This window comes from Balaenoptera borealis (assembly GCF_965194805.1).
Source record: "Balaenoptera borealis genome assembly, chromosome: 17".
Classification (NCBI taxonomy): domain Eukaryota; kingdom Metazoa; phylum Chordata; class Mammalia; order Artiodactyla; family Balaenopteridae; genus Balaenoptera; species Balaenoptera borealis.
Genome location: NC_138876.1, coordinates 68,336,038 through 68,348,857, shown reverse-complemented (window position 1 = coordinate 68,348,857; position 12,820 = coordinate 68,336,038). Strand labels below are relative to the sequence as shown.

At 40.7% G+C, this 12,820-nt stretch overlaps 1 protein-coding gene across 10 annotated transcripts in view; it reads right to left on the bottom strand.

Moving 5' to 3' along the window:
• Positions 1-12,820, bottom strand: part of NCOA2 (nuclear receptor coactivator 2) — a 270,200-nt gene that overhangs the window by 37,330 nt on the left and 220,050 nt on the right. For all 10 annotated transcript variants that reach the window (XR_014236375.1, XM_082363379.1, XM_082363382.1 and 7 more), the window contains 3 exons: positions 11,595-11,742; positions 8,478-9,732; positions 1,273-1,483 (listed from right to left, as the gene is read on the bottom strand). Coding sequence is in view for 9 of the 10 variants with exons in the window: in XM_082363379.1 (XP_082219505.1) it covers positions 1,273-1,483; positions 8,478-9,732; positions 11,595-11,742 (1,614 nt within the window). In the remaining variant the exon portion in view is untranslated. The remainder of the gene's footprint in view (positions 1-1,272; positions 1,484-8,477; positions 9,733-11,594; positions 11,743-12,820) is intronic.

Sequence of the window (12,820 nt, the reverse complement as noted above, 5' to 3'; positions counted from 1 at the left end):
TTCTTACTCACTTCTCAACTCTCTAACTTTGTGATCTCTCATAGGCCATAAGCAACCCTCCGTTCCCTAAGAAGTAGGCACGTTTGACACATAACTAACAAAAACTCTGTGTTGTTTTACCCTTTTCAGAATGATCACAAATCACTTTGAGAAAAGATCTATTAATCAAGGATATTTTGTGATTTGGTTGATGGTTGCCATTTCTGATTTGAGAACAGATGCTAAGCTTTGGGTCAAACTGTATTTGAAGAGGGAAAAATCATTCTGTTCACCAATTTAACACTGAAGAGGTTCTCTGTCTTTCTACAGATCATGTCCCTAGCGCAGGAAAGATATTTTCTTTTGCTCAAAACTATCGGACAACTTTAGCTAACTATCAAGTTTGTAAACTAAGTGTTCAAGGTGAAGAAAGACCTCATCTTAAACTTACAAAAATATAAAATAGGGAATTCCCTGGTGGTCCAGTGGATAAGACTCTGAACTTCCACTGCAGGGGGCACAGGTTCGATCCCTGGTCGGGGAACTAAGATCCCACATGCTGCATGGTGCGGCCAAAAAAAAAAAAACAAAACAAAAAAACAGGGAAATGAGATCCTGCAAGCCACACAGCGCAGCCAAATAAATAAATAAATAAATAAATGAAATTAAAAAAATAAAAGTAAGCGATAAAAAATGTCACTTATAAAACAGTCTAAGGTCTTCCAGCTGTATATCATACTAATTAAACTTAAGATGCACTTAGAAAACATTTATATGATAAATTTCCATGTAAAATGGATATTTATATGAGGATTCCTAAGAGATAGGACAAGATATTTTTAATGTGTGTAGCCCTTTCATGTAGAATGAGAAAGTGTTTTGATAAAAAATTTTTAGTAGTATATTATTCCTGAAAAGTCAGCATAACTTTCTAAGTTTCTGTCTTTTAAGTATTCAGCCATATATTAAGACACAGAAAATCTATTTTAAAACTCCATTTCTGAAGGCAGTAACTGAAATGAAGGGAAGTATGACAATCATCCGAAGAACTTTATCAATGCAGGTCAGTCTCACCCCGTGTTGATTATATTAACCACAAGCGCCTGCAGAAAGGCCATGTTTACTAGAATCCACCCTGAATACTGTTTTGGAGGGCTGGGACGGTAGGTGGTGCTATCTGACCATAAAAACCTTGAAGTGACTAAGCTGTTTGCGTCAGATTTTAATAACCCCTGTTTCTGATGGTGATAACATGGGAATTTCTTGGCATAACCATCAATATCTCATACTCACTGCTCTGTGAAATTCGCAACGCTGTTTTCTGGGCTCCAGCAGGTGTAACAGGGCTGCTCTCGGCTGTGAGTTGCATGAGGTCATTGATGATGGCTTGCTTGTCAACTGATCCAGCAGGGGCGCCTGGCCTTGTGTCTGGGAAAAGCTGTGGTAATTGACTATTCTGCAAATCATCCAAAATCTCCTCCAAGTTGTCCAGCTCACTGCCAGGCTGCGGTTAACAAACAGAAGAGTTTATCCGGTCCCACGCGAAGAGTGGGCGCCCCAGGCCCGGTTTGCAGTTACAGACCTAACCGGTATAAGGCACCAGAGCCAAACAAGAGATGCAGACACATGCAAACCTCAGGCCTAACAGTTAATTGATCATCTTTAAAAAAAAATCAAATCAACAAAGGACAAATAATTTAATCTCTTGCTCCTCAGTTTCCTCATCTGTGAAAAGAGAGGTGACTGAATTAGAAAGAAAGCTCTCTTCTAGCGCTGTGATTCACTGGTAATTTGTAAATTCCCCTTTATTTTATGCTAATAATTCAGTTAATTATGAGTATGTGTATTTCTCATTAACCATGGGTGTACTACGACTTACAGTCCTGGCCTAGGTTTTGTGCTTAACTCTTCTGAAGAAATAACAACAACGAAAAATTGGTGGAAAATATGATCCAAATTTACACGAAATCAGTATTTAGTAAATGGTCATTTCCTTTTAGAACTTTGTTTTTCTTTCTTTCTTTCTTTCTTTTTTTTTTAAGAGCAAGGAGTGAAACGCACGAGGAGCTTGAAGTACCCATGAGCAGCTCAGCCCTGTCTTTTCCATTTGAGTCGTGTTTTTTTCCTGCTTACACTTTCAGTTTCGAATGACACTGGCTTTCTCAGTCACTCACCAGCTTTGGTGACAAATGCAGGGAAGCAGGATGAAAACATAGCAGCTATTAATTTGACTTTACAGAAGCCATAAAAATATTTCTTATGGCTTTTCCCTTTGTTAAAATAATTTCCTTTCAACTACCAACATTAAAATAATAAGGTACATATTACCACTATTTCACACCTAGTGCTTTTCTTCCAGAGAGCTCAACTGAATTTATATTCGTTTAAGTAGAACCTATCTGTGTGCCAAGTATTTAAAATCAGACAGCGCCAACCACATAAGTAAATGGCTAAGTTAACTCCCAGGATTACTTTCTAGTGAAGAGAGTGATAAGAATGATTCTCCTGATGTGTAGGTGGAAAAACACAAGTTAGGCAACTTCCCCCAAGTCACTGGATGGACTTTGAATCCTTGACCATGTGACTAACCCTTTTGTCTACACTGGCAATTCAAATGAAAGCATTTACATCTGACATGAGGTATACTTAAAGCAGAATGGCTTACAGTTTTATTGTATACACTAGAAGCTGCATTTACTAAGGTTTTTGCAATTTATGGCAAATGTAAATCTATATAGGAAGTCTTTTTACTGGACATAATTTCTCAAGTTAGGACGGATACAATGAAGTGATATTTTATTGGATTCTTTGTTCAGAGTCAACTAGCTTAGCGAGAACTTGGAGATCCATTTTCCAGGGAATTCCTAATGCACTGTTTGAGCAATTACAAGACCATTCTCTAGTTACTTTTAGCCACCCGTTTCTAACAAAAGAGGGAGGGATCAAACTTGGGAGAGCTACATCTTAGGTAAGGGTTAGGTTCCAAAGTTAGCATCCTAAAGTATAGACAGACACAGACAAAATGATCCTTAGAACGGCTCGGGAAGGAACCTTATTGTATGTCCCCTCCACCAAGGGCAACACAGCCAGTTTTCCCTCCAGAGTGAAAGCACATCACTGTTTCTTTGGCTGAGTCCGAAATGACGAAGTTTACGTGGGGGCCATTCCGCACTGAAAAAGCCTGTAGCTACATTTCCACACTACTGGAGCTTCAAGGGAACCAAAACCCAGTTAAGTCTCTTGAACGGTGGGCAAAACTGCTCACGTGACTTAACCATTTATTTAATAGCTATCTCTCCTTTTTTTTTTTCTTCTTCTGAATGTGTATGGACAATTTTGGGTAAGTTAAACATGTGTAAAGTGACTCCGTTGGAAAGCTATCGTTATCATGTTTTGCTGAATACGTAAGATACAAACATCAGTGTAATAAGCACTTGTTGCCCTCTGAGGACGGTGCCTGGAACATAGCAATGGACACTCAGTCAACCCGATGGGTTCCTTCAACTATTTTAACCGGTAATTTAAAACATTTCCCAGAATCAACTCAATTTCTCATAGAAATTCCTATCATTTCTATAATTTCTCAGAAAAAAGTTTCATAAAGATGGATAGGGACTTCCCTGGTGGCACAGTGGTTAAGAATCCGCCTGCCAATGCAGGGGACACGGGTTTGAGCCCTGGTCCGGGAAGATCCCACATGCCGCGGATCAACTAAGCCCGTGCGCCACAGCTACTGAGCCTGCGCTCCAGAGCTCGCGAGCCACAACTACTGAAGACCGTGAGCCCAGAGCCCGTGCTCCGCAACAAGAGAAGCCACCGCAATGAGAAGTCCGCGCACCGCAACGAAGAGTAGCCCCCGCTCGCCGCAACTAGACGAAGCCCGCGCGCAGCAACAAAGACCCAACGCAGCCATAAAAAAAAAAAAAAAAAAAAAAAAGATGGATAAATATCCTTATAGTTGTATCATGAAAATAGCTACAGAGGTATTAAGAGGTTCTAATAAACTGTGAAGTTTATTGCTGTCCTAGGAAACCAGGTTTCCCTACTACAGTAATGCTGCCTTGTGTAGAGTATTTTAAAATTCATTGTTTGTGGAGGGGTGAGAGGGTGGGCCGTAATAAGTAATAAGCTACCTCTTGAGAAAGCTTTGCAGATGCCTTGAATGAGAAACAGCCCAAATAAATAGGTTCATATAAACAATAATAAAAATAAAGTATATTATTTTCCTCAATGGATGCTCTTATATTTGCTCCCAATCCCAGACATGCGTAAAAGAAAGCTTTTACAATATAGATTAATAGTCTGGGTCTAGACTCCCACCTTTCCTTTTTACCTTTATTCTTTTCACACAAATAAAATGATACTTTAAACCATCTTGAATAGAAAAATAACTATCATAGTTTCAAAGAGTTCTAATGATAGGATTCACGATTCTTCCTTTGTGATCTACTCTTGTGTCGAATATGATGAGTTTAAAATTAAGTCTAAAGTTAAGCTCTCTCTCTATATATACATAGCTATATAAAACATTAATATATTTGGATGGTTTAAACCTATTTATTGGTTCTTTATTTCAAATAATTAGATAATTTAAAATCCATGATTTTCCTTGATTTTTATTTTTAAAAAGCATATATTAAAACTGATTTTCAAATTTTAATCTTTGCCATTTCTAAGAGCTGATCAAATTCAACTGTGGATCAGTCTAGCTTTGACAAGTAACTAAACACTTATTTATCTTAAGAAAGTCATGCAGGGACTTCTTGGTGTTATATTCAGAAGGAACTGGTTCTTTGGAGACCCTTAACTATGGACAGTATAGTATATGAATTCATTCAGCTTACCATCAGAAAAATGCATTATGAAAATTTCCCCACTAGAGATAATATTGCTTTGCTTGTGTTTATTTCTTGTCAATATTTGGAGTATGCATTTAAATTAATCTAACTGTCTCAAATTTACTTGAAATGTTCTTTTTCAAGGAAAATATCTCTACACCTTTGGTTGCCTAGGAATAAAATTTGACGACTACGGGCATTTTCTTCTGTAGTCATGTAAGTCCTGGAAGGGGTGCATTTGATCACATGAAGTTTCTGATCAAACATTTCTGCCCCTAAGTAAGCTTTAATTCTCATCAAAAGTTCTTCTAGTTCCTATCTAGTTCCTTTCTTAGGCATGATTTCTTCACAAAACAAAAAGATTAATGCCTTCCTTGAAAACGCTTTGCCAAGATACTTCAAAGTTTTGCTTAGGCATCTCTTCGAATGCTCAAATTAGCCACATCAATTTGAAGAGTTGGTTTAAACTATTTCAGGCAGAAAATGAGTCAGAAAGATTTTTGTAAAAGTTCTACAAAATGAAAATTGGACTTGATTTCTGCAATTTTTTCTGGTTTTATAAATTTTTCATGTGTCAAATCAGTTTGTTTTCTGAAGGAAATATAAAGAACATACGTATTTTAATACATGTATTCTAATAAATTACAGAACAGTGTTTCCAAAATTTTTTTAAAAACTGTTCTTTTACCACATTTGCCTAACATAAAATTGCTTTAAAAAATGGCAACACAATTCTACCACATGTGGAGGGAAATCTTCAGGACACTACCAGTTTAAAATATGGTTTGCTTTTCTAATGGACCCAAATAACAAGAAGAAATTCTTTACAGACTATTTCTAAACCCTCATCATAAGTGGCCCAGTAGCATTAAGAAAGAGCATAAGAGTACCATTCAGTTAGTATCATTTACACATGCTCCATTGTGTAAATAAGTATATAACTTAAAAGTCAGTGAACATATCGGAAATTTTTCTGTCATTCTTTCCTGTTGGTTATGAAACACTGTAGAAACAAATGTTGTTTAAATACTCTACCGAGTGAAGAATGCTATTTTAGGTATAATGGCACCATCGAAGTACTTCCTGCCCTTAATAAGTTAGTGATAGGTTAAACACACCCTCGGATAATGGCTCTTTTCTGAGTCTAAATAACAAGACAGTCAACTGTGCAATTCAGGCTCGCTAACAGTTTAACTTACTGAATAAAAATGTGTTGTGTTCCCCTGAAGTGAAAGAAAAACCTTTGATAAATTTGTACAGAAGTCAATAGGAGATACAATCAACCTGTATTTGGGAAAAGTGAAGGAGGGCGGGAAGTGAAAGAATCCCTGTTTTTTTTTTTTTCTTAAAGTAAGTCATTCTAACTTTGATCTAAATTTAGGTAATGCACACTTCCTGTGGTAACCTTTTTTTTCAAGCTGCAATGTTTTTGATGTTAAAATTGCTCTGAAGCAGTATTTTTTTGGTGGAGTTTTAAATGGGAATAGATGGACGGTAAAACCAGGAACTGGGTTTCATTAAGAAAAAAAATACTGTGTGTATGGGTGAGTGTGAGTGTGTGTGTGTGTGTCCACCCAAAATGACAGGTTTGTGCTGATAACACTCTGTGCTTTAAGTTCCCAAAGTGAGATAACGTTGATCAGAAAAAACGTTCTTTTAAATACCAATCAGAAACATGCAAGTGACTCAAGGACTTTAAAAAAACAAACAGAACTTCTTTGTCAGTTTCTTGTATGAAGTTAGTGTAATCATATAGGTAAACACACAAATGCCAAACAGCACCCTCCTTCCCTGACCGTCTAAGTCCCCAGGGCCTCAGGCCTGGGATAGAAATAAATTCTGTTTATGGAGCGGGGGACCAGCCACTTAGCCACTAAGCCAAGGGGGACCTCATGAGTCACCATCTTGCCCTCTAGCATGTGTCAAGAGACCTGAGTGACAGTATCTCTGCCTGCCACTCTGAACTGCCACTAGCTCTGCGTATTCTAATCTAGTAAACCTCAAAAGATTAAAACATCTACAGCTGTCAATATGCTTTTACACTACACTTTATCCAAGATATTGTTATTAACTTTCCGCTGAGCCCCCGGGTCCCCCCACGCAATGATCTTACAGCATCACAGAGTAGCTGGTGTAGAGAACTCAGCACTAACATCCAAGTTTAAGGATTCATCCTCACCAAAGGTGTTTACACAATTACGCTGTTTCCCTCATGAAGGGCACAGGGAATGGTAGCAGCTGTCCAGACATCAAAGTGAAAGACAGACAGGAAGCTGCGTGCTCGGGACCTGGAAGGAGGCCGGCTGTCCAAGCACGGCTGGCCTCGGCCCCTCCGATCTGTGCTCTCCACCCCAGAGCTGCTGCTCGGTCAGCCTCCACCCGGGAGGTCCAAGGTGACGGCCAGGGGTGCTCCTCTCTCGTCTCCCCATGCACACCTACCTAGTCCCTGAAGACAGCGACACCTAAAACGTCCACTTGTAAAACAAGTTTCAAGGTCATATCAGTGAACCGTTTTAAGTAGAGAGGCCTGTGCAGCTTCTTCACTTCTTAACCCATCACGACTTAAGGCAGCGCTCAGGGATGGCAGGGTTGATGAAGTCTTGGATCTTTACCCCACCGGTCGTTGATTCCCCAGAAAACCCCTTATGCCAAGTCATTATTGTCAGCAATAAATCATTTTTTTTTTTTAAATAGGAAAATTTTAAACAGTTTGCATTTTCCCTCTGTGATGTCACTACCTCAGAGTGTCATCAAGAATGACTCTGAATATCGCTTTAGCTATCCTTGATTTTCTCAGGAAATTAATTTTTCACGTAAGAACAACAGATAACGCAACCTATTATTTCAGTTTTGCACTTATATTTGATGGTTCCGCTCTACCAACATCAAGGCCAACTTTACCTCCCCTCTGCTCTCCATTTCCCCTTAAATACTTTTTATACCGACGGTCTAAGAAATTCTTCAGCGTTAAGCAGAAGTCGTGACTGAGAATAAAGAGAGGTAGAATGATCTTCATTGAGTCTGAAAACCAGTCAGCCTCTGCCCTTAAAAAGGGAAAGGCAAGTAAAAAATAATTAAGTCTGTCCTGACAAAGCCCACTTTTGAGGAAGTGATTATCTCCAATTTAGGTATCTTCTAATAACAGGGGTCAGTAAACCCCAGCTGGCCTGCGGGCTAAATCCTGCCCACCACCTGTTTTTGTATGGCCCATGCACTAAGAATGGACTTACATTTTCTAATAATCGAAAAAAAAAAATCAAAAGAAGAGTATCTTGTGACACGCGAAAATTGTATAAAATTCAAATATCAGTTTGACTGAAACACAGCACCCTCGTTTGTTCCTGTGTAGTGTCTAGGGCTGTGTCTGCAAGCCAGGGGAGGAACTAAATAGCTGTGGCAGACAGTGTGTGGCCTGCAAAGCCTGAAATATCACCACTCGACCCTTTACAAGATAAAAGTCAGCTCTATAACGACGTCACTCTTTGCTAGACAGAGTGTTTGGAACACGCGGCCTCAGTGAGAATTAACTCTGTTTCAAAGCAAGAACAAAGGAGAAGACTTATTTTTATCCAGTCACCTGAGGCCTCAGAAGGCCCCCTGTGGAGAAATCCCTGATGGCTACGGTTTAGTACACTGGGGAGGACACAGGACAAAACTCACCTGGTCACCGGGCTCAAAGCTCATCTCCTCCTTCTCAGTTTTCATCGTGATTAATTTCGTGTTACTGGCAGGGTCTGTCTTACTGTCCAGTCGCTCCAGTTTGGGGGTGATCTCCGGTAAACCGATATCTTTAGTATCATCTTTATCGAGCAGGTAGCGAAGTAGTGCATTCTCTTTCTTCTTGGGGCTCACTGGCTCCTGCTTAATAGTCACCTCGGACCCAGGAGCCGTGCTGCTGGCCTCCTGGCTCAGCTCTTTGCCCGTGGCTTCCGCTGTCAGCTTCGCCAAGTCCACGGGGGAACTGCTGTCCTGCAGGAGTCTGTGCAAAATCTTATGCTTCTCCTTGAGCGAGGTTCCGTGCGTCGACCCAGAGCCAGGCAAGCTGCCCGTGGAGTCCTTGCTGGTGTCCGACAGAGCGCCAGGCAAGGGCGAAGGCTCCGTCTGGTCGGATTTGGTGGTTAGCAGCTGCAGGAGTTTGGTCTGCCCCTTGCCGTCATGCAGTCTGCCCTGCCCGTCAGGCCTCTCGCCGCCCCCGGCCTCGCCGGCATCCTTCTGCTCCCCCGGGTGGCAGCTGCTCTCTGCTGGCCCGGCTGGGCCTTCCGAGGGCTCCCCGTAGAGCCCGAAACAGTCTTTGGAGTCTAAGCTTCCCATCTTGCTGAGCGGGGGAGGATTCATATTCACCGGGGAGTTTTGCAAGTTGCCCATTTTGAGGTCCGGCGAAGCCAGCGACGAGCCCAGCGAGACCCCGTGCCCCTCGCTGAGGGCCTGCAGCGCGTTGAGGGAACTGTTGGTGTAGCTATGGCTATTTCCTGTGCTGCTGCAAACTCCCACGGGCGAATGCAAGCTTCCTGCGGGGGAAAACTGACTGGGGGTGATTCGAGGGCTTCCGGCCACGCCAGGGCTCATGCGATGCCTCGGTGAGAGCATGGAGCTGGGCTGTCCTGGATTCAGGCCCGGGCTGCCTTGTGAGGGGCTGTTCATCTTGAGTGCATAGTTACTACCCTGAGGAGTGGCCGCCGGCATGCTCGACACGTGGTTCATTCCCCCGGAACCACCGAACCTGCCCATGGGCATGCCCATTTGTTCCTTTGGGCCGTTCATGGGGAAATTTATATTGCTGCTTAGGGTCATGTCCTGACCGGGGTTCCCACTGCACATGGCCTGATGGGCAGGGCTGCTAGAGCTAATTGGATTCAATGGCTTCCCCATCGCTGGTCCAGTCAGATCCGGATTCATTACACACACATTCTGCTCTCTGTAGGATGAGGAAAGAAATATAAGATAAAAGGGAAGACACTGAGCAAGTTGTTATTAATTTTCGAAAATGAGATCGCCTCATTTCTTTAAAAGAACGAACGACATGGAAGGAAAGGATAATACTTTGATGAAACAATCTGCAATTACGGGCAAGAGTGAACATGCAGCGTTTTGGACCAAGAGGGATGTTTTTCAGTCCACTCATTAAGACGTCTGTGGTTCTACAGAGGAAGCTGTGTTTAAATTTGACTACCACCATACTGAAATTATAGTCGCTAGACAAGACATTAGCGGGCTTCCAATTACATAACATACCTTTCTCATTAAACGGTATGTTATCACGAATAACTGAGAGCTTGTACTGTCTGAAAGAAACGACCCAAACAAGTATAACTGCCTTCAGTTATCTGCCAGATTACAATTCCTAACAACAGACTGATCTGTGAGCCTGGAGCTTGATGTGTGCTACTTGGCTCAAGATGAAGAGTAAACTTAAGAGGGAAAACAACTTGCCCCTAACTCTTCGAAACTCTGCAAGCTTTAGAGCCAATAAAGTTACCAAAACTGTTTAGAATTAGATTACCTGTCTAACAGATCCCTCGCCTGGGTCCCCCCTGGAAGGCAAAGCAAGAGCCTCTCAGGCCACATGGAAGGAACTGCAGATCGTCCCGAGTCTGTGATCTTATTCCCCAACTCGCAGGCAACCCTACTCCGCTCCTGGTCTCAAAGCAGGTTTGCTGAGCTGGATGATTTTCCAAGCCCTATGAGCTTTAATTTACAGCTTGGCAGTCACTTGTGAGTTACCAAACGTGTTCACAAATCCAAACAAAACAGGTTTCACAAATTGTCAAACACCAGCTTTCAGTTAGGGGGGTGAAATGTGGCGCATCTGTAATCACTTTCAAATTGTTTCAGTTTGAGGTCGGATTTATTAACAGTTGGCAAACAGGGCTGCTTGATTTTTTTATTCGTAAAAAGAAAATAAATAATTGAGAAATGTAATAAAAGAGAACTTCAAAGCAACTTTAGATATCTGCTGATGGCACCTCATAAAGTTTTACGTAGCACACATGTAAATATTTACATAACTTGAAATACAATCATTTCCCTAAATTTGTGCTCTAAAACTATATGGTTTATGACACTTACTTTAAAATCAACATTCAATTTTCCTTACTTTTATTTTTTATGGAAATGTTCACTACCCTTCAATTTAAAGTCTAATGTCAAAAAGTTAATTTAAACCTGAGAATAACAATCTAAAGTACTCCTTCTAAGTGTATGTATATTTGAAAGTTTTAGGTTTAAACACACAGGAGCAGAAGTCATTCTATATCCCTGCCCTGCATGTATCACCCCTGGGAACTGATCAATTCCCTTCTCTGATGTCACAGGCAGTCAGTCATGTCAGAGCAAAGTTAGTGCTAGTCTATGGCCTTCCAGCTGGGTTTTAAGATTCACTAGTGTTGGGACTTCCCTGGCAGTCCGGTGGTTAGGACTCCGCGGTTTCACTGCCGAGGGCCCAGGTTCGATCCCTGGTTGGGGAACTAAGATCCCACAAGCCGCGTGGCACGGCCTACATAAAATAAAATAAAATAAAACAAAATGAAATAAAATAAAATTCACTAATATTCAGGCTAAAATTCAAAGTGTAGCCCTACTTTGAATTTCAGTATCGGGAGTTGTCTTTTAGCCAACAGTTAATAACAATTTAAGTTTAACTTAATTTATACTTTACATGCCTGCGGTTGGTCAACAGAAATGTCTACCAAACCTGACAAGCTCTGGGACGATTTCCTGCTTTTGGAACCTCTCCTCCTGACTTGGGAAGGGCAGGTGGTACCCCAGAACACGGCTTACCTGTGCAGCATGTGTAACGATATCACGAGCTGAGGTTCGTTAGTAGTCTGAGAGCGGATGAGCTTGCTTTTCGTTTGTGCAGCCACGAGAGTGCCGTCGGACAAGGAGAAACGATAGATCTGACTGAAGGCCAGTCCCTGTCTCAGCACTGCGGGCAAGCAAGGAAGCAGAACGCACGTTTAGAAACAGAATCAGAAGGTGAGGGCAGGACAAGACATAATAACAGTAATAAACTTCGTTAAGTGTATTATTTTCCTACCAGCAGGTTAAACAGAGTTGTAGGTAATATTTCATGACATTAGAACATTATACATTTTTAAAAGCGCATTTATCTTTCATTCAAAGTACCGATAAATTCAATATACTGTTTTGTTTTGTTTTGTTTTTTTTCCCGCAAATGAAGCTTGGACCCTCAAACTACGTTCTTTTTAAAATCGTCAGTATCATGGCAAAACAGAGTGTAAACAGTTTATTAGCTCAAAGCAAGCTTTACAATGATTTGTCTAAAATGTTAGGAAACAATGCAATGCATAAACATGATACCTCTAAAGGGTACAATTTGCCTTTAATTTCTCTTCAAACTAATAGAGTAGTAAATGTTACAGTAAAACTTATGCCATTGAATATATTCTCCGAATATTCATCTTGAAGTTACGTACTGTTTACTCCATTATCTCACACTACTATTCCCCAATTCTGTTTCTCGGTGTGTAAGAAGTATTATTTCTGTGGTCAGGATAACAGGAAGTAAAAGATAAACAATCACAGGAATCTTTTCAGAGAAAAAAAGGCTAAATAGAAAACTGAAATAATAAAAGTACAAATCTTAGTGACATGGAATTGGTTTAATGTCTGGATAAAGAGTCAGGCGTTTCCATTTTCAAGACTATAGCAGAAAATATAACACTAGGTTAAAATAATTTCTCTTAAAAATTCAGATTTATCTTTAAAACAACTGTATTTTAAAATTGTCAAATACTGCATATTAAAAAAGAACACTTCAATTCAGAAAAAAAGGAGCCATACAGTTTAGTTACCTTCTAAACCATTTTAAGAAGACTACCATTTTCTACCACATAATCCTCAGCACAAATTTTGTGGGCTGACTAGTTAGTCCCAAAGTGGCCAAGCACATTCATCATTCCACAAAATTACCACAAAATTAGAGAGAGAGACAGACAGACAGACAGACAGTCAGACAGAGGTAGGTGCTGACACACAACATG